Below are 22,287 nucleotides of genomic sequence, written 5' to 3' on the forward strand. Positions count from 1 at the left end.
TTTGGAAACTTTTTGATGATGCAGCGGGTCACCCAGTTCAAAGGAAGCTTGAACAAACAAAAAAATAATAGACATGGTCAGGTCAAGCCTACGCACACATCTGCAAGCTATATTGCCTTCACATTCCTTCTCAGACTGAAATTCCTTGCTTGTGCAAATAATGTCCCTACGCCCACCTGGAAAACTCCAGGTTTATGGCGCGCGCACACACAAAAACACAACACAACCAACTTAAAGTCATAAAACTATATTTATAAATAAAAATACATTTTCTCAAGAGTAGTGCAGTGTTTCCTAAACTCAGTCCTGGGGACCCCCCAAGTGGTGCACTGTTTCTTTTTGCCATAGCACTACATTGCTGATTCAAATGATCAAAGCTTGATGATAAATTGATTATTGAATCAGCTGTGTACTGCTAGGGCAAAAAGCTAATTGTGCACCCCTTGGGGTCCCCAGGACCGAGTTTGGGAAACACTGGAGTAGTGTGAAAGAGTTGGTAAGAAAACTTAAGACGAAAATGTACTTTTAAAATCAGTCTAAGCTGGAAGCTCATGTTAAGTGTTGAAAAAGAAACTACATGTATCGGCGACCAGCTATGATAAAAACAGAAGAACAGAAAGGGCCTCAATTCTTTTGCACTACATTATTTAACTTTTCATTCTTTTTCATAGTCATACAAACAAACAAAAGTACACGTAAGGTTCAAAGGTTAGTGTTCATTTTAAAATTTTAGGTGAAAGGATGTATGGAGAGGAGTTTTTTATTTTTTACTTTGTCTCTGGCGGACTACGGTTGGGGAGGACAGGACGTGGAGCTAGAAAAAAGAACAAATGAAAAACATCCACGTAGAAAAGCGCCAAGTCATCCCCAGCTGTTTCCCAGGCCTCCCTCCCTGTCACGACCCAAGCACAACTCGTCTCACAGGGAGGAAACTGAGAAAAGGCGCTTTGATTCCATCTGCGAGGGTGGGGGGGGTTCTTCACTGAAGAAAGTATAGCGAATCAGATACACCCTCAGGAGCACAAGAGCAAGAGGACATTTCCAGCAGGGTTGGGCTCAATTCCATTTCAATTCTGGCAAATCAAAAGGAAATGACATTGACCCCAACTGTGATTTTCTAGAGACTTCCTCCTCCTGTCTGTACCCCTCAGCACTAAACAAAAAATCCCTAACCAACATTATGTGGTGCGCCTATGACATAACCTGCGTCACATGACGTCGACAAAGAACTCGCCGCGGTTGCCTACGGCCATGCGCAGGGACTGGCGGGAGCCGGTGAGCTCTGGGGGAGCGTTGGCCAGCTGTCGGCCTGGTGGGGCTCCTGGAGCAGCTGTGGCCAGGTGGGGGGGGTTAGGAGGCAGGCCTGGGGGGCCATAGACCAAGCCAGGGCTGTAGGCCAGTGAGTGGGACGAGTGTGCGCTTCGATGGCTGTAGGAACTGCGGATGCTGCGCTCGCTAGGGGCCACAGAGCGCTCGCTGGGGACCCGATGGCTCCTGATCTCTGATTCGCTGCCACTCCCACCCGACTTGTTGGAGCCCCCGGCACCGCCTCGGCCCTCGGTCTTACTGCAGTTGGAGCCGCTGCTCCCTGGAGACAGGGGAGCAAAGCAAAGAAAGTGTTAGAATCCAACTACACTACATAACCAAAAGTATGTGGACAGCTGCTCGTCAAACATCTCATTCCAAAATCAAGGGCATTAATATAGAGTTGCCCCACCCCCCCCCCTTGCTGCTATAACAGCCTTTAGTCTTCTGGTAAGGCTTTCCACTAGACGGTGGAACATTGCTGCAAGACCTGCTTTCATTCAGCCACAAGAGCATTAGTGAGGTGATGTTGTTGGGCGATTAGGCCTAGCTTGCAGTCGGCGTTCCAATTCTTCCCAAAGGAGTTCGATGGGGTTGAGGTCGAGGTCAGGGCTCTGTGCAAGCCAGTCAAGTTCTTCCACACCGATCTCAATAAACCATTTCTGTATGGACCTCGCTTGTGCACAGGGGCATTGTCATGCTAAAACAGGAAAGCCTTTCCCCAAACTGTTGCCACAAAGTTGGAAGCACAGAATCGTCTAGAATGTCATTGTATGCTGTATCATTAAGATTTCCCTTCACGGGAACTAAGAGGCCTAGCCCCAACCATGAAAAAACAGCCCCAGACCATTATTCCTCCTCCACCAAACTTTACAGTTGGGACTATGCATTGGGGCAGGTAGTGTTTTCCTGGCATCCGCCAAACCCAGATTCATCTGTCGGACTGCCAAATGGTGAACCGTGATTCATCACTCCAGAGGCGTTTCCACTGCTCCAGAGTCCAATGGCGGCGAGCTTTACACCACTCCAGCCGAAGCTTGGCATGGCGCATGGTAATCTTAGGCTTGTGTGAGGCTGCTCGGCCATGGAAACCCAATTCATAAAGCTCCTGACGAACATTTATTGTGATGACGTGGCTTCCAGAGGCAGTTTGGAATGCTGTAGTGAGTGTTGCAACTGAGGACAGATTATTTTTTACGAGCTACGCCCTTCAGCACTCGGCAGTCCCGTTCTGTGAGCTTGTGTGGCCTACCACTTCGCGGCTGAGCCGTTGTTATGCCTCGACGTTTTCCCTTCACAATAACAGCACTTACAGTAGACTGGGGCAGCTCTAGCAGGGCAGAAATTTGAAGAACTGACTTGTTGGAAAGGTGGCATGCTATGACAGTGCCACATTGAAAGTCACAGAGCTTTTCAGTAAGGACCGTCTACTGCCAATGTTTGTCTATGGAGATTGCATGGTTGTGTGCTCGAGTTTATACACCCGTCAGCAACAGGTGTGGCTGAAATAGCCGAATACACTAATTATACTCAAGTATTTATCCTTCATACATGACTGCAAGTGTTTTATGAATGACTGGGTGTATGTTCTGGCTTTGCTGCGTGCATGACTGAATATGTTGAGTGAAGACATACATTAAAATTACATGATCTGTTACTGCAATACTCCTGTCATTAATCTTATTTTTTCAAGTTTTTCTATATCATCATTTTACATTGTGAGCTCTGTCAGGCATGCTAGTGCAGTGATGTAAGAAGCAGTGACCCCGTTTTGAGGTAGGCTCATGGGAGAGATATATGATTTATGCCTGGGCCAACAGATTCATTGATATTTACTGGCCAATAAGGTAAAAAATATTGTTACGATAGTATTGATAAAAGTGGCCTTAGTGTTGGTTAATTCAAACTTGTTCCCCCTCTCTTAGTGTCTGGGTATGATTGAATACGGCTGGTGAGTCCCAGCTCTCCTCACCTTCGCTGTGTTGGCTGCCAGCACTGCCCGCCCCTACTCCCGGGAAGCCCTGGGGCAGGTCGTGTTGGGGCTGGGGGTTGTAGGGGTGGGCGATGGAAAACTGGTAGGGCAGGGACATGGGCCAGGGGGCAGCCCCAGGGTGGGGCAGAGGGGGCAGGGTGTCCTGGTCCGACGCCCCGCCGCTGGAGCCATCATGGTCGTGCAGAGAGAGGTGGGTCATGTCTGAGAGAGAGAGACAGAGAGAGAGATTGAGTTATCATGAATATCAATGTTGCCGTTTTGTCTGCAAACACAGAAGGGCTAGGGACTAGGCGTTGTTTTCAAACCATGAAATACAATGAGGATCTAGTGAAAACGCTTACTGCCACAGAGGTCTCCGAAGGTGTAGTAGCATTGCTCAGAGAAGGTGATCTTGTTGACGGTGTGGCGGATGTAGCCGGCCTTGAGCAGGTTACTGGCGTACTTCCTTGCCTCCCGTCGGTCCGAGAATCCCTCCATGTGATGAAAGAGCCAGTCCACCACATCTGAGCCTTTGGATACAGAAACACAAAACATATGAGTCTAGACACAAAATACACATTCCATGGCAATTAACCCACAAACTAGGTAGAAGAGACAAAGCCGGACATAAAATGGGGGCATACAGACAGACAACTAGACAAAAAGGAGAAAGTGAAAAACCAGAGGACAGGAAGACGGACGGTGAGAGAGAGGTAGAGAGAGACCGAGAGGAAAAGGAGAGTGAGCGTACCTATGAAGGCGTTGGCGATGGTGATCTTCAGCCACATCCTGTCTCGCACCTCCAGGCCCGACTCCGGGGAAGCCATGGCCTTGGCGACAGTTGACATGTCACTGTGGATGGACAGGTGGAAATCGTCGAAGCCTGCGAGGAGCAAAATCGGGAGGTGGGTTACTGGGCTTAGCGAAGGTAGGTATCGTGGTTTACAGGTTTACAACGGGACAGTGCGGCAGTTTTGATAGGACGTAGGTGTTCCAGTGTATGGCAGTTGTGGGACTTTCAAATATCAGCTGAACTTGTGACAGACATTACATTATGTTCTCCTTCGCATACTAGCCTGTCCTCAACTGTAGATTTCATGACACAATAAAGCAAGATTGAGAGTGTTTTAAATACAGTTTAATTGGGTCAGTTTTGACAGGACCCAGGTGTGGGACTCACGTTCGGTCTCGGGGACGGAGCTGCCGATGGAGGAGCTGGTGGAGGTGACCGTGCTCATCGATGGGCTCATGCCATAAGCAGGGTACACCCCCGTCATCGCCGCAGTGTGGGACACCCAGGCAGCAGGGTCAATGGGCCGGATTGGCTCACCTGTCGGGGGAGAAAAACGAGGGGTTCGACATAGTACATAGACTTCACGAAACACACACAAAAAATAATAATAATAGTCTTACATTCGTGGGTGTGTTGTGAGAGGAAGCACGGCAGGTGAATACTCACTTCTTGGCAGAGCAAAGCAGCTCCGAGGGTTAGGGTCCCAGCACTTAGCCACAGTCAGAGTGATGGGGCTGTAAACAGAGTTTACACACACAGTTAACACAGAGCTGGCAATGCTCACAACGCCACGTTTATACAGCTTAGGCAAAGTGGCAAAACTTGCACCTGTCTTTTTACAGATGGAATACAACACCAAAAGATAGTGAAAGCTAAAAATACAGGTTTAATAAGTCCTAAGACTTGTGGCAACTTGAGTGTGTTTGTTGTGGTGTGACTCACCCTGGCTTGTGTACGATGTCCCTCAGCACTCGAACCGCGTCGTCGTTGTTCATGTTCTCAAAGTTGATGTCGTTCACCTGTTAGGAGGGCGGAGACAGTCTCTCAGTCTCTCTACGGCATTGTTCTGGGTAATTGTGGGCTGTTCTGTGTAATTGTGGGCTGTTCTGGGTGCTGAAATCAGTAGTTTTTGATTAAAAAAACAGTAGTTGCCCGCTCAACGCCATCGTAAATCGTGGGGTCGAGTTTAGCCGGGCTAAAGTGGGTCGTATTCATTAGGGTTCATCATAGCAAAATGCTTTGAAACTGAAAACAAAAACAAGCATTTTCTTATTGGACATATTTAGGTAGATTCCTTTGCTTCAGTCGATTTTCTTCCATTTGGTGCTTTGTGAACACAACCCTGATCTCAACCGTTTGATCACCCTGCTGTAATGTCCAATGGGAGCCACTTAATTCACTCTGGTTTCAACGCACCTGCAGTAGCATGTCTCCAGGCTCAATGCGGCCGTCTGCGGCCACCGCCCCTCCCTTCATGATGGAGCCGATGTAGATGCCCCCGTCACCCCTCTCGTTGCTCTGCCCCACAATGCTGATGCCCAGGAAGTTATACTTCTCTACAGAGGGTGGAGAGAGAGAGATACAGAGAGAGAGAGAACGAGGAAGGAAGAGAGAGTGAGAGGCAGAGCGAGCAAGACAATGAAAAAGAATGAGTGGTCAGGAGGACTATGTAAAGCTTTATTGCAAGTTATCAGGAAATAGAGGCAGCAGAATAGAGAGAGAGAGAAAGACAGCCACAGAGAAATACTTACCCATGTTCAGAGTGACAGTGATGATGTTCAGTGACATGGTGGAGTCTGTGACGCTGCTGAATGATGACGACTAGAAAGAAGGAAAGGGGGGCGAGAGAAGTAAGAAAGTGTGTGTGTCACCGGACAACGTGACCGGGGAGATCTTAATTTACAGGCCATTTGAGAAATAGATACCCATAGACTTCCAGTCATTAAGCTAACTTCATACTGGACACGGAGCCATAAAAATGGTATCCACGAGTTCACCTGACTCTGGGGAAGTAGATAAAAGGGCCTCATTGCCAAAATCCCAAAGTATCCCTTTAACCACGTGACAATGCTTTAATAAATTAAAATAGTTATTGAAATGAAACTGTTCCACAAAAACGCGCATATGAAAATCAGAACTGGCATGCAGATCGGTAGAAATCGTAGGATAAACTGCAAGCTTCCCTAAACTTAAAGAACTCACGTGCCGCCTATGAAGTCTTTATAAAATATTTGCCTCCACGTTTCTATGGTCGGATTTTCAAGCAAGGGAAGACATGCCTCAAAATATGAAGTATGTTTTCAAAATGCATACTGCCTCCCGCACACATTGTAAAGTGGTGGGTGACGCACTGATAGCCTGCCCAGAGTTGTTTTGTACTCCCCGTCAATTTGGCAGGCAACAATTATATTTATTGGCTTTTCATTTTATTTGGCCAAAAGCCAGCAATAACTGGCTAACGGAAACCCTGGCGTGTGTCTGCCCATCTCACCCTTTCCATGTTGGATGTTTTGGGTTTCCGGCGGCGCCGGCGGTGTCGCCTCATCAGGCGAGAGGAGCTCTGTTCTGTGGAACTGCTGAACCTGGGGGACAAAGTTCAATAGGGTTACAGTAAGGATAACCTGCGAGAACCAAAGGTATTAAGTCAAATATACAGGAGGCAAGAAAGGGGAGGTTGGCGGAACGTTGCGTAATGGTTATCTAGGAAGTTCTCACCGGCTGGTGGCGTCGTCATCCTCAGAGTCGAAGCAGCTGGTGGACTCCAGCTCGCTGCTCATGAAGGACGAGCAGCTGTCGTATTGGCCCAGTTCCGCCCCTCGGCCCACCCGCGAGTAGCCATTCCTCCCACCTGCAGTTGGTGAAAGAGGAGGTGACAAGAGTTACACAGGGGAGGGGCTCACAATCACAGCGCTATATGCCCAGTTCCTAATCAGCCTCTGGGCACTTCATGTAGTTTGGATAGGTATAAAGCGATGGTAATAGCTCCACATTGCCCCTTGTTAGTCTGGGTGGAATATGGCTGTACGGCTCATACACCTATCCAACAACTAGATCCCGTGTCAGGCAGGGAACTGGACAGTATAGTTGAGAAATTCTGAGGAAGAGAGAGAAATTCTGAGTGAGAGGAACTGGAGGGCGCCGACTGCTCTCTGACCGTGCTCGCGAGTGTGTTTCCGGCGCGGCCGCTCCCTCGCTCTCCTCTGGGACACCATCGAGCCCGTCTCCGTCTCGTTGTCCAACGAGTCTCGTTCACCTGTGGCCTTCCCGCTGCAGTGAGAAATGGAGAGGGGGAGGAAAGAGGTCATTATTTCCCCATTGAGAAAACGTTCTTGTGCTCACCGTTGTCATGGTTATTCAGCAGATATTAGAAGCACAATGAAGATTATTCATCAAGACTAAGCCTATAAAGACACTTGGAGACAAACCCACTTACTCACACGCACAACATCCCACACAGCCAAACAGAAACGCAAACAAAGTCAAAACACACACAACCTAGAGAGAACTGACTGATAAGAGGGGGGTCTGGACTCCCCGATGCCCCCAGTCCTCTCCAGGGGGGGTGGCGGCAACTCGGACAAACTCTCGACCACAGAGCCACTATCTGAGTGAGCACCGTCCCCCGACACCAGCTGAGGACACAGAAGTAGACAGACCAACTTTGAGACCCTAAGAATCACACACCCTCAATCTAAGAATCATTCAAATTTGATTTACATGCACTATGCAGCTTTTTTTTTCTTCACAAATACATTTTACAGCAAGCCAGGTCTGTAACCTAGGTGACAGACAGAGACACCCTGGATACCAAACATTTCACTAGAACTTAATATGTTTAGCTTGATCAGATCGGCCTTGCCTCTGTCTCTGCCTAGCACACATCCAGACAGATTTTTGTTCTACCTCATGTTATTTTCAGTACTACATTGATGTCGATTACTGAACTGTTGGGTTTAGAGCTTGCCAGAAAGGCATTTCACTGCACTTGTGCACGTGACATTAAAACTGAGATAAACGTACAGAAACATGAACAGAGACGACTGTCATTCCTTTCCTGACCACGCACTGTACGGAATAAAGCCAATAACTAGGGCCCAGAGATTTCCCTAGTTATGGTAACAAGGTTGCCCCCCCCCCTCCCCACACACACAAACCATTTCCTTCTTAAACAAACCCCTCCTTCATTTCGCCGCTCTATGACTTGTGATTCAATCTCCTCATTAGGCGCAGTGAAGCCCTTTATTTTGGAGTGATGTCTACGATCCTGTGATTTCAGTTCCTCTTAATCAGATCTCAAAACGGAGAAACCGAGGATAAGAGAGGCAGAGCAAAGAACCAGATGGCTCAGTCATGGAGAGATTGGATCATTGGTCCGTGTGTGAGATGAGAAATGTAGGAGTTTTACAGAGACATAAATAACTAGTGTATTTGGAAGGGAGTTAGAAAGATTGACGAGATACAGAATGCGTGAGAGAAACAGTGTGTGTGTGTGTGTGTGCGTGCATGTTCTGTGTGTGCCACTGTTATTCCTAACATCATTATGTAGTAATGATATTATCAGACAGATGGGCGGGGCTTCTCTCTAGGGACGGAGTGCTGTTTGGGGTCAATAGCAGCCCCAACAGATGGTTGTCATTGACAAACACTTAAGACAAAGATGAAGTGTGTGTGTGTGTGTGCTTACCCAAGATACCACACGGCCATTAAAACAAGGTAGTTTGGCATTGTCATCAGATATCTCTTCTTTCACTACCCTGCAAGGGAAAGAGAGAACGCAACATTGACACACCATGTGTACACAAATGCTGGTAAGGAATGCAAAAACACGTAGAAACACTCCCGGCCCCAACAATAGGAAAACAGTCTAAAATCCCTGCTTTGGACCAATACCACAAAGACATTCTAATAATTAGTCTGATGGTAAAAACATATTGGCCTAACGCTTCCAGCTTCTGCACTCTCATTGGTTACATTACTGTGCTAGCTAGTTACCACACTGAACAAAAATATAAAACGCAACGTGAAAGTGTTGGACCAATGTTTCATGAGGCTGAAATAAAAGATCCCAGAAATGTTCCATTCGCACAAAAAGCTTATTTCTCTCAAATTGTGCACAAATTGTTTACATCCCAGCATTTCTCCTTTGCCAAGATATGCCACACCTGTCAGGTGGATGGACTATCAAGAAGCTGATTAAACAGCATGATCCTTGTGCTGGGGACAATAAAAAGCAACTCCAAAACGTGCAACGCCACAGATGTCTCAAGTTCTGATGGAGCGTGCAATTGGCATGAAGACCGCTGGAATATCGACCAGAGCTGTTGCCAGAGAATTGAATGTCCATTTCTCTACCATAAGCCGCCTCCAAAGTTGTTTGAGAATTTGGAAGTACGTCCAACCGGCCTCACGACCGCAGACCACATGTAACCACGCCAACCCAGGACCTCCACATCCAGTTTCTTCACCTGCGGGATTGTCTGATATCAGCCACCCAGACAGATGATACTGTGAGTTTGCACAACCGAAGAATTGACCTGACTTCAGTGGGCAAATGCTAACATTCGGTGGCCAACGACACTCTGGAGAAGTGTGCTTCACGGATTAATCCCGGTTTCAATTGCACTGGGCAAATGGCAGACAGCGTACGGTGTTGTGTAGGCGAGCGGTTTGCTGATGTCAACGTTGTGAACAGAGTGCCCCATGGTGGTGGTGGGGTTGTGTTAAGGGCAGGCATAAACTACGAGGCACAATTGCATTTTATTGATGGCAATATGAATGCACAGAGATACCGTGACGAGATCCTGCCATTCATCCACCACCATCACCTCATGTTTCAGCATGATAATGCAAGACGCCATGTCACAAGGTTCTGTACACAATTCCCAGAAGCTGAAAATGTCCCCGTTCTTCATACTTACCAGACATGTCACCCATTGGGCATATTTGGGATTCTATGGATCGACGTGTACAACAGCGTGTTAGTTTCCACCAATATCAAGCAAGTTCGCACAGCCATTGAAGAGGAGTGGGACTACATTCCACAATCAACACCATGATCAACTTGATGCTAAGGAGATATATCATGCAGCATGAGAAAAATGGTGGTCACAGGTACTGACTGGCTTTCTGGTTCTGATCCACGCCCCTACCTTTATAAAAAAGGCATCTGCAACCAACAGATGCATATCTGTATTCCCAGTCACGTGAAATCCATAGATTAGGGCCTAATTTATTTATTTCAATTGACCAATTACATTATTGAAACTGAAACTCAGTAAAACCTTTGAAATTGTTGCGTATACATTTTTGTTCAGTATAAGATTTGATATTAAACAACAATATGTATATATGTGTGTGTGTGTGTGTGTAGAGGTTAAACACAACAAAACAAACAAACCTCTCAAATTCCAATCTAACACACTGTCAATAGAGTTCTTCAATGCAATTTGCAGACCGGTTTGAAATCAAATACAGTACCAGTCAAAAGTTTGGACACACCTACTCATTCAAGGCTTTTTCTTTATTCTTACTCTATTGTAGAGTAATAGTCAAGACATCAAAACTATGAAATACCACACAATGGAATCATGTAGTAACCAAAAAAGTTTCAAACAAACCTAAATATGTTATATTTGAGATTCTTCAAAGTAGCTACCCTTTGCCTTGATGACAGCTTTGCACACTCTTCGCATTCTCTCAACCAGCTTCATGAGGTAGTCACCTGGAATGCATTTCAATTAACAGGTGTGCCTTGTTAAAAGTTAATTTGTGGAATTTCTTTCCTTCTTAAAACTTCTTATGGCTTGGGGGCAGTATTTCGACATCTGGATGAGAAGCGTGCCCAAAGTAAACTGCCTGTTACTCAGGCCCAGAAGCTAGGATATGCATATAATTGGTAGATTTGGATAAAAAAACACATACGTTTCCAAAACTGTTAAAATAATGTCTGTGAGTATAACAGAACTGATATGGAGGGGAAAACCTGAGGAAAATCCATCCAGGAAGTGTGATTTTTGATGTGGGTATTTTCAATTGAATGCCTATAGAGTATCTAATGGGTTAAGACCCAGATTGCAGTTTCTATGGCTTCCACTAGATGTCAACAGTCTTTAGACATTGTTTCAAGCATTTTTTCTGAAAAAATTAAGAAGAATGAGACTTTTCTGTCAGTGGACTGTAGAATCATGCAGTACTGGTTTGCGCCCGTGACCGAGTGTGCGCCCTTCGTTGTTTTTCCTTTCTATTGAATACGCCATTGTCCGGTTGAAATATTATCGATTATTTAGACAATTGACAACCTGAGGAATAATTATAAACATTGTTTGACATGTTTCGACAAACTTTACTGGTACTATTAGGATGTATTCGTCTGCATGTTTTGATCACCTTTGAGCCAGTGGATTACTGAACAAAACTGAGTTTTTGGGATATAAAGAGGAACTTTATCGAACAAAACAAACATTTATTGTGTAGCTGGGACTCTTGTGACTGCAACCAGATGAAGATCTTCAAAGGCAATTGATTAATTTTAATCGCCATTTCTGACTTTCGTGACTCCTCTACTCTACAAAATGTTTGTATGCTTTTAAGCGGGGCGCTGTCCTCAGATAATCGCATAGATTGCTTTCGCCGTAAAGCTTTTTTGAAATCTGACAACCCGGCTGGATTAACAAGAAGTTAATCTTTAAGCCAATGTATAACACTTGTATTTTTATGAATGTTTATTATGACTATTTCTGTATTTTGAATTTGGAGCTCTGCAATTTCACCGGATGTTGTCGAGGTGGGTCCCTAGCGGAAAGCCTGCGCCAGAAAGGTTAATGCGTTTGAGCCAATGTTGTGACTAGGTGGGGGGTTATAGAAGATTGCCGTGTTTGGTAAAAGACCAAGTCCATATTATGGAAAGAACAGCTCAAATAAGCAAAGAGAAATGACAGTCCATCATAAGACATGAAGGTCAGTCAATATGGAACATTTCAAGAACTTTGAACGTTTATTCAAGTGCAGCCGCAAAAACCATCAAGCGCTATGATGAAACTGGCTCTCATGAGAACCGACACTGGAAAAGAAGACCCAGAGTTACCTCTGCTGCAGAGGATAAGTTCATTAGAGTTAACTCCACCTCAGATTGAAAGGCCAAATAAATGCTTCAGAGTTCAAGTAACAGACACATCTCAACATCAACTGTTCAGAGGAGACTGCGTGAATCAGACCTTCACGGTCTAATTGCTAAAGAGAAACCAATACTTAAAGGACACCAATAAGAAGACACTTGCTTGGGCCAAGAAACACAAGCAATGGACATTAGACCGGTAGAAATCTGTCCTTTGGTCTGATGAGTCCAAATTTGGTTCCAACCGCAGTGTCTTTGTGAGACACCGAGTAGGTGAACGGATGATATCTGCAGGTGTGGTTCCCACCGTGAAGCATGGAGGAGGAGGTGTGATGGTGCTTTGCTGGTGACATTGTATGTGATTTATTTAGAATTCAAGGCACACTTAACCAGCATGGCTACCACAGCATTCTGCAGCGATACGCCATCCCATCTGGTTTGTGCTTAGTGGGACTATGATTTGTTTTTCAACAAGACAATGACCCAAAACACACCTCCAGGCTGTGTCAGGGATATTTGAACAAGATGGAGAGTGATGAGTGCTGCATCAGATCACCTGGCCTCCACAATCACCCAAGCTCAACCCAATTGAGATGGTTTGGGATGAGTTGGACCGCAGAGTGAAGGAAAAGCAACCCACAAGTGCTCAGCATATGTGGGAACTCCTTCAAGACTGTTGGAAAAGCCTTCCTCATGAAGCTGGTTGAGAGAATGCCAAGAGTATGCAAAGCTATCATCAAGGGAAAGGGTGGCTACTTTGAAGAATCAAAAATATATTTTGATTTAACACTTTTTGTTACTCCATGATTCCATGTGTCATTTCATAGTTTTGATGTCTTCACTATTATTCTAAAATATAGATAATAGTACAAATAAAAGAAAAACCCTGGAATGAGTAGGTGTCTAAACTTTTCACTGGTACTGTATATGAACCCCTCAATACTGACCCCCAGAGGAGTTGGAATTCTACCAGGAGCTTAATCTGGCAAAATACTTTGTATTTCTCCACTGTCTTGCTAGACAGCTAGGCATAAAGGCGTCAGCAAGCTTCAGTTAGGCTGGCGCCTAACCATACTCGGACAGGCAAAACAAGGAGTGTCCTCGCATACTCCCTTAAAAGAGCTTCGCCTGAAAAAACAGAAAAATAGCAATACTGTAGTACTATTTGTCAATTTTGAAACACTTCCTCAAAAGAGTCAGAATTAATCGAAGATGACTCAAGAAATCTTAGTCAGGCTATTTTACATCTAACTAAGATGTGTGGAGCAGTATTTCTCAAGTGGAAAAAATGTTGCATATGCGATTTGTCTCTCGTTGAATGACAACAAACCCTTCATTGAATAATCCCTACTGTTGACCAATCACCGGAGCTACGACTTAGACCGACATCGGGCTTGCCTCGATAAAAAAAAAAAATGTGCGCAAACCCCAAAAAACCTTGCCGAACACCAAAACAAACAAAAATATCACTAAATGTTTCAGCCATTCTCCAAAACAGACCATTGAAGTGTTTCACTTAACTAAAGTGGTCAACACTGAGGTAACCCATTTCTGAGATGGCACTGATATATAGCCTTCCATATTTTAAAACACCCAAACACTTTATCCAAAGCACATTCCTGATGTTAAAGTGATAGTACACTCAAAAATCTAAGCGAAGACATTTTTTGTGATGGAATGGGAGATGGACTCATTTTGAGACTAGAGGTTCCTTTCCCATTTCAGACATGCGTAAGGGCTGGCTTGTAAACCAGCCAGTGAAAAACATGGCATTCCAGAGTAAGTGACCGACCATTGGGTCCAACCAGTCTGCATTCCTTTTTGACAACAACAGAAAGAAAGAGGAGACCATTATTGTGGTCTTTTCTCCCTTAATGCATGTGTCAAACACAAGTTTAAACTTGGTCAAAATGTCGATACCATGTGAATTGACGTACCATATGCCAGTTTAACGTATTGGACAGCTATGAAGAAGCAAGAAACTGAAAAGTTACTACTGTTTCATTATAACTCCCACCAGCTGCATACTGCATGTGTCACGTTCGACAGCTTGTCGGTCTACACATTTTAAAAAATATATTTTAAAAAGCCACAGCATAATCGAATATAATACACCGTCCAGTGAGTCCTCAACTCGAGCAGGTACGCTTGAGCATGCTAACAAGGCTGCAGGAGTTGTGGTTGAAAATACACTTTTCTAACTTTCACAAAAGTTTCTAAAGTGTTTCCCCTATATTCACGCTGCTTCTAAATCGTTGCAACCACTCAAAAAAAAAAAATATAAAAAAAATCATATAAAATATGTCAAACTGCCTGGAAGCCACGTCAGCACAAAAACTGTTCGTCGGGATCTTCCTGAAATGGGTTTCCATGGCCAAGCAGCCGTATACAAGCCTAAGATCACCATGCACAATGCCAAGCTTCGGCTGGAGTGGCGTAAAGCTCGCCATCATTGGACTCTGGAGCAGTGGAAACTCGTTCTCTGGAATGATGAATCACGTTTCACCATCTGGCAGTACGACGGACTAAACTGTATTTGGCAGATGCCAGGAGAATGATACCTGACTGAATGCATAGTTCCAACTGTAAAGTTTGGTGGAGGAGGAATAATGGTCTGGGGCTGTTTTTTCATGGTTCGGGTTAGGCCCCTTAGTTCAAGTGAAGGGAAATCTCCACGCTACAGCATACAATGACTTTCCAGACGATTCTGTCCTTCCAACTTTGTGGCAATAGTTTGGGGAAAGCCCTTTCCTGTTTCAGCATGACAATGCCCCTGTGCACAAAGCGAGGTCCATACAGAACTGGTTTGTTGAGATTGGTGTGGAAGAACTTGACTGGCCTGCACAGAGCCCTGACCTCAACCCCATCGAACAACTAATCACCCATCAAACCAAACACTGCATTCCACAATAAAAACCTTATACCAACGGTCAAGCATGCTGGTGGTAGTGTGATGGTTTGGGGATGCTTTGTTGACAACTTGCCTTAACAGAAGGAACCAATAATTCTGCTCTCCATCAGAGAATTATACAGGAGAATATCAGGCCATCGATCCTTGAGCTGAAACGCAGCTGGGTCATGCAGCAAGACAATGATCCAAAACACACAATCAAGTCTACATGAAAATGGTTAAAAAGCAATGGACTTGACGTTTTGGAATGGCCTTGTCAAAGTCCAGATCTAATCCCAATTGAGATGTTGTGGCAGGACTTGAAATTAGCAGTTCATGCTTGAAAACCCACAAAGGTCGCCGAGTTAAAACAGTTCTGCATGCAAGAGTGAGCCAAAATCACCCCACAGCGATGTGAGAGACCGATCAACAACAGCATTTGGTTGCAGTCATTACAGCTTAAGGTGGCACAACCAGTTATTGAGTGTAACGGGGCAATTACTTTTACACAAAGGGGAATTGGGTGTTGCATAACTTTGTTAATTAAATAAATAAAATTAGTACTTTTTTTGTTATTAGTAAACTCATGTTACCTTTATATAATATTAGGTTTTGGTTGAAGATCTGAGAACATTCAGTATCAAAAATATGCAAAAACAGAAGAAGAAAAAAAAAAACAGAAAGGGGAAAATACTTAATGGTGGATTGAGACAGATCCAATGCAAAAAACAGATACGTACCTCTAGCTTAAACTGCTGGATTTTGATAGGTATTTTTTATTATGTTACTTAGATTGACGGACCGGTGCGTCAAATCGCCTCTAGGGAGTTATAACAGCAACATTTTGCCTCTGCGGCCAAGAGGTCGGCCTCTGAAATTTCAGTCGGAGACAGAGCCATTGGCCACTCCCCCCTTTCTGCCCTCAGCCTCAATTCGTCAGGGCATGGACTATACAAAGGGTCGAAAGAGTTCCACATGGATACTGGCACATGTTGACGCCAATGCTTCCCACAGCTGTGTCAAGTTGGCTGGATATCCTTTGGGCGACGGACCATTCTTGATACACACAGGAAACCGTTGAGCATGAAAAACCCAGCAGCGTTGCAGTTCTTTAGACAAACCGGTGCTCCTGGCACCTACTACCATACCCCATTCAAAAAGGCACTTCAATCTTTTGTCTTGCCCATTCACCCGCTCTCTGAATGACACACATACAAAATCAATGTCTCAATTAAAAGGATTAAAAACGCTGATTTGTATTGAAGCAAAACAAATGTAACTTTCCATATAAAACGCGACCCTTGTCAATACACAGCTCCCGCTTTCTCACGTTGTGCTCTTTACAAACAAACATTTGACTGGCTCAACTGTTCTGGAGAACTAAGGTAATCTTTATTATGTAATTAATGTGACAGGTGAAATGAACAACGCAATCTGCTTTTATCTCCTAACATATTACACAAGTTGACTGCAGGCATTTACTTCAAAAGTATCAACAAATATTAATTTAAAAACTTCATAGAAATTGTTTCAACGGTATTGAAAAAAAACATCCCGTGGCTATTTCTAAATACCCCGGTATAGGGTATACCACCCAAGTCTATTAGCAGAGTGTTCCATATTTTTTTATACACTCAGTATATACAGTGGCTTGGCATTTTTCATATTTTGTTGCCTTACATCCTAGAATTAAAATGGATTTTTGGGGGGTTTGTATAATTTGATTTACACAACATGCCTATTACTTTGAAGATGAAAAATATTTGTTTTACTGTGAAACAAGAAATAAGACAAAACAAACAGAAAACTTGAGCATGCATAACTATTCACTCCCCCAAAGTCAATACTTTGTAGAGCCACATTTTGCAGCAATTACAGCTGCAGGTCTCTCGGGGTGTCTCTATAAGCTTGGCACATCTAGCCACTGGAATTTTTGCCCATTCTTCAAGGCGAAACTGCTCCAGCTCCTTCAAGTTGGATGGGTTCCGCTGGTGTACAGTAATCTTTAAGTCATACCACAGATTCTCAATTGGATTGAGGTCTGGGCTTTGACTAGGCCATTCCAAGATATTTAAATGTTTCCCCTTAAACCACTCGAGTGTTGCTTTAGCAGTATGCTTAGGGTCATTGTCCTGCTGGAAGGTGAATCTCTGTCCCAGTCTCAAATCTCTGGAAGACTGAAACAGGTGTCCCTCAAGAATTTCCCTGTATTTAGCGCCATCCATCATTCCTTCAATTCTGACCAGTTTCCCAGTCCCTGCCAATGAAAAACATCCCCACAGCCTGATGCTGCCACCACCATGCTTCATGGAATGGTGTTCTCGGGGTGATGAGAGGTGTTGGGTTTGCACCAGACTTAGCATTTTCCTTGATGGCCAAAAAGCTAAATTTTAGTCTCTCACATGCCCTTTGGTGAACACCAAACGTGTTTGCTTATTTTTTTCTTTAAGCAATGGCTTTTTTCTGACCACTCTTCCGTAAAGCCCAGTGTGGAGTGTATGTCTTAAAGTGATCCTATGGACAGATACTCCAATCTCCACTGTGGAGCTTTGCAGCTCCATCAGGGTTATCTTTGGTCTCTTTATTGCCTCTCTGATTAATGCCCTCCTTGCCTGGTCCGTGAATTTTGGTGGGCGGCCCTCTCTTGGCAGGTTTGTTGGGGTGCCATATTCTTTCCATTTTTTAATAACGTATTTAAATGGTGCTCCGTGGGATGTTCAAAGTTTCTGATATTTTATAACCCAACCCTGATCTGTACTTATCCACAACTTTGTCCCTGACCTCTTTGGAAAGCTCCTTGGTCTTCATGGTTCCCCTTGCTTGGTGGTGTTGCAGACTCTGGGGCCTTTCAGAACAGGTGTATATATACTGAGATCATGTGAAACTTAAATGAAGTCCACCTGTGTGCAATCTAATTATGTGACTTCTGAAAGTAATTGGTTGCACCAGATCTTATTTAGGGGCTTCATAGCAAAGGGGGTGAATACATATGCACGTACCACTTTTCCGTTTTTTTTTTTTTTTCAGTTATTTTTTTTCATTTCACTTCACCAATTTGGACTATTTTGTGTATGTCTATTACATGAAATCCAAATAAAAATCAATTTAAAGTTACAGGTTGTAATGCAACAAAATAGGAAAAATTCAAAGGGGGATGAATACTTTTATAAAAGGCACTGTAGTGGCGATGGCAGAAGTCCGACTGACAACTTTACCTGACAATGTCAAGCTCTTTCCAAAAAGCCTAATCTCTGATGAAGCAAGCTAAATGACACATTGTTTGTTTAGCTAACTAGCTACATTCCAAATGAATGGGCTAACGTTACACTCAATTATATGAAATTACATGATCAATTTATGTGTACTGATCATGAAAAGCATGCAGTTACTTGCTGTATAACTCTGATAAAGCTAAATGTGGAATAATCTGAAAAGTTGTGGAGCTAGTTCTGACTACCCCTTGATCATGACTCAGTTCCATTACACATAAGAGTCATAGGACGATGGAGTCTTTATTACAGGGAGTTCTGTTAAGAGCCCCGACGCTCGGTCTGAACATTAACACGCATCGCTTGTGGTAAGGTTTTGGAAGCATATGGACCTTATCTTTCATGTCAGTGAGAAATAATTATCAAAAAACATGAAATTGATACACACCTTTATAGGGTTAATTTAGATGTATTTTTCTAGAACCGTATAGCAATGAGAATCATTCACATTTAAAATGTAACGCTCTGCACCGTAGAGTACGGTTACATTAATATTGTGGATAGTTAGATTAATATAATAGTTTGATTAAAATATGTACATGCTTTGCAAGAAGAACGATTTCCATAATAATCCTGTTTACACGGACAGATCTGAAATCAGGCTACCGGATGGCACTCTGATAAATGAAGAAAAATCGCCAATCATAATAAATGTTTTATTACAGCAACCATGTTATTTTTGGGAAGCATATTTGATTCAGAGTTCAGACATATAGCTTGCATGTGAAAACTACTTCTAAGACACACAGATTCAGTTGTTTCGAACTTACTTCACTCGCGCTAAAGAGGGAGGCTCGCTCGGCTGGTGCTAGCACATGCACAAGTCAAATACACAGCTGGAACGCCGATTAAGGCATTTACATGTCTTCATAATTTGAAAGATTGTTCAGAAAACCAGGTGTTTTAATCAACGTATGCTTACTTAGATTTTGAACTTACGCCGATTAGCCCCATAGAGTTGATGTCCGCCTCCCAGTGCAAATATAATTAGCATAATAATAAAATCTGTCCGTTTAAGTTAGAGATAGTTTTTTGCATTGGAAGTGTCTCAATTCACCACATCCGCCGATGTCACACTTCCGCATCTGTGGTGAAAGGTCACAGAATTAAAGCAGTGTTGGTCAGACCATGAGACATCCCGAAAATCAGTCTTCCAACAAAATCTGTAGCGTCCAAATGGTTTGGCCTACCCCTCTATTGAAAAATGTGACTCTCACGAACACCATGGTGTTTTCCGTTTTGCTCTACGACCCCCACACGCGTCTTGGGACTCGTTTGAAGTCGGTACAGCCGATCTGCCAACTTCTGTCTGTAGCGTCCGAAAAGTTTTGGCTACACACTAATGGAACACACCCTCTGTGGAGTTTTGTTCTAGGATACCCATGGGCCTCACAAGACTCATCTGAAGGTCCCCTGGTATTAGTTGAAAAAAATGATATATGGAGACTGTTTAGTGCCAAAAATAAGGGGTTAAATACATGTAAAATAATAATAATAATGTTTCCTGATCTTTCTTTTATCTCTAAGATATAGGACAGACACTTCAGAACAAACTTCCTTTCGATTTTTTTTTTTTGGGGGGGGGGGGGGACTATCTGTTCCATGTAGCAAATCTGTTATTCAATGCGTTTGTATGTGCTAATCGCAGTAAGGCCAAATAAAGGTTATCAAATAAATATATATTTTCTTTATTATACTTCAAGGGGTCTTAAAATTCAAAATCAAATAGCTAAATGATCCTTGGTATGACCTTAAAACAATTCCATATAGCTTAGAAGAACCACCCTTCCCTTAGACAGGCCTAAGACTGCAATGGGTTTTAAAATAAGCAGAGTAAGATATTACATTTACATTTAAGTCATTTAGCAGACGCTCTTATCCAGAGCGACTTACAAATTGCAAAGTTCATACATATTCATCCTGGTCCCCCCGTGGGAATTGAACCCTGGTCCCCCCGGTCCCCATGACTATTGCATAATCTGCCTACTGCCATAATAAATTTAATATTGAATTATTGCTGTGCATGTAAACATACTCATTGTGATGTTTTATTACTAACCAACTATGTAAGAACTATGTGCTTGTGTTTAAGTTGCACACACCAGTAGATTCAAAATATACACCTCTTCTTGCAGAAAAACAATTCAATGTTCCGGTTGCTTGTAAATGTTTATTTATACTTTTCTTGAAGTACATACAGACCTTAACGGCAGTAAGTGATGATAGTTGCTGGCGTATTTGTTAAGTAAAGAATGTATTTTGACATAATGCTTGCAGAGCTGGTGAATGGTAGCTTGAATTGTAGTTTTCTGGGCAGAGAGGAGATCATCATCATTCATCATCTCCTTTGTCCCATACTGGTTTCACGATTATTGGGAATTTTGACCGTGTATGGCTGTAACGATTATGGAATTTGGGGTATCATTAATTGTCATGCAAATGGACACGGTTATTGTCAAATGTATAATTTTTATTACAAAATGTGTTGAGCTTGTTGTAATGCATCTTTTAAAAATACAACACAGCTTTAACGACAGCTCGAAAATGAATGGTTTTGACCGCTGGGAACTTTTGGAAATTACTTTAACGTTAGTTTCTCCTTGCCTGCAGTTCTACTCCTAAAACTATGTACAGTAAAATAAGTAACTGCTATTGAGTAAATTATATTTACTTGAAAATTACGTTAAATCCACCCCCTACTAAAATAAATGTATTAAAACGTTTACATTATTTTTGTCATGGCTATTACCCATAATTGTCGGTTACACGATTATGTATAAACGTTAATTCTGTCAGACCTAACTTTGGCTTTTGTAGCTAACTTACGTTAGTCACAAGCAAAAAAGAAATAGAACAGAGAGACGAATAATGCTAAACAAAGGAATAAAACTCAAGCCATGATCATCATGTATGATGATGAACATTGAGACGTTGGTTAGTTGGCTATAGTAACAGTTTTGAAAAAGATTGATTATTTCATCTGTGGTTTAGACTGAAAGAATAGCTAGCTACATACAGTAGTTAACTACCATAATACGCTGCTTGCTAATAATGCTCACCCAAAATCGTCATCCATAGATTTGAAGAAGAACTTGTAGTTGGGTTTCTTCAGAACATTTTTGAAGTCCGCAAGTGTGACCCTGTCAGCGGGCACTGCCAATTTGACCAGGTAGGGTGTTTCCTGGTCGTCGAGGTGATATATGACTTTGGTCTCCCCCATTGTGGGCTGCTGGTGCGAGGCAGGCAGGGTACATCAAGCCGCGGGCCTGGATGGCTCCCTCTCGGGCCCCGGCTCCCCGTGGTGCTGATTCCCCCGGCTTTCTGGCTAGCCAGCAAGCTAGCTTCCAGTTGTTCTTTTGAATCCTATTTGCTAACGTTAGCTAGCTAGCTATTCAGAAGCACCTTGCTCCACAAAGGTCCAGCCAGACGACGACTGATTAGCTATGTACCCTGATATTATTTTACCAATTTGAAAAAGAGCCAAATGCGTGTAACTACTTTCAAATCTTGGCTAAATGTGAATTTACGCAGTCGTTTTTCGAGCTAGCTAGCAGTTATTTTGTTGAATACACACGAAGAATCCTTCCTCCCGAGTTCAGAATGCAGTCTACAAAAACAAACACCAACCCAAACCCAAAAGTTCTCCCTCTATCGGAGAGGAGGGAAGAAAAAATAATCGACTTGGTTTAAAGGGAAATTGCGCCACTTTTGAACCTTCTATTCATAATCTCCAGCACTAAACCAGTCTACAAATGTGAAAACAGCGCGTTTTTATGATCTGTGGTTAAAAATATAAGGTCCTAATATGTTTCTCTGACAGCACAGGGTAGAATTAAAAGTTTTTAAAAAAACAAAAAAACAGGGATTTTCAAAACATGCAAGGAGTTTCTAGCCCAAAGGAAGGGATTTCTTGCTCCCCATTGTTAATCTCATAGTTATATTTTT

General features: G+C 43.3%; 1 protein-coding gene across 2 annotated transcripts; it reads right to left on the reverse strand.

Annotated features, from left to right (window-relative positions):
* Positions 1-231: 231 nt before the first annotated feature.
* On the reverse strand, positions 232-21,984 carry LOC129814292 (segment polarity protein dishevelled homolog DVL-3-like). Of its 2 annotated transcripts, none has more exons than XM_055867320.1 (15): positions 21,402-21,984; positions 8,755-8,824; positions 7,566-7,702; positions 7,225-7,337; positions 6,786-6,918; positions 6,562-6,652; positions 5,822-5,891; positions 5,487-5,626; positions 5,013-5,089; positions 4,737-4,804; positions 4,458-4,607; positions 4,029-4,160; positions 3,640-3,807; positions 3,278-3,499; positions 232-1,588 (listed from the first exon to the last, which is right to left on the reverse strand). In XM_055867320.1, exons 1-15 carry the CDS (start codon positions 21,560-21,562, stop codon positions 1,209-1,211), a joined length of 2,112 nt encoding a protein of 703 aa, XP_055723295.1. In that variant the 5' UTR covers positions 21,563-21,984; the 3' UTR covers positions 232-1,208. The 2 variants fall into 2 exon arrangements, with proteins under 2 accessions (XP_055723295.1, XP_055723296.1); XM_055867321.1 differs by having other exon boundaries at positions 7,581-7,702; positions 21,402-21,983.
* Positions 21,985-22,287: the final 303 nt, after the last annotated feature.

The sequence above is a fragment of the Salvelinus fontinalis genome, chromosome 17 (genome assembly GCF_029448725.1).
Source record: "Salvelinus fontinalis isolate EN_2023a chromosome 17, ASM2944872v1, whole genome shotgun sequence".
NCBI lineage: Eukaryota > Metazoa > Chordata > Actinopteri > Salmoniformes > Salmonidae > Salvelinus > Salvelinus fontinalis.

What these genes read in the sequence shown, in the direction of transcription:
- LOC129814292 (XM_055867320.1), bottom strand. Translation starts at nt 21,562, where the DNA reads ATGGGGGAGACCAAAGTCATATATCACCTCGACGACCAGGAAACACCC. An exon ending in TCTATGGATGACGATTTTGG is followed by an intron (nt 8,825 to 21,401) that starts GTGAGCATTATT and finishes TTTCCCTTGCAG; the next exon opens with GGTAGTGAAAGAAGAGATAT. An exon ending in CTGCTTTGCTCTGCCAAGAA is followed by an intron (nt 4,608 to 4,736) that starts GTGAGTATTCAC and finishes CTCCCCCGACAG; the next exon opens with GTGAGCCAATCCGGCCCATT.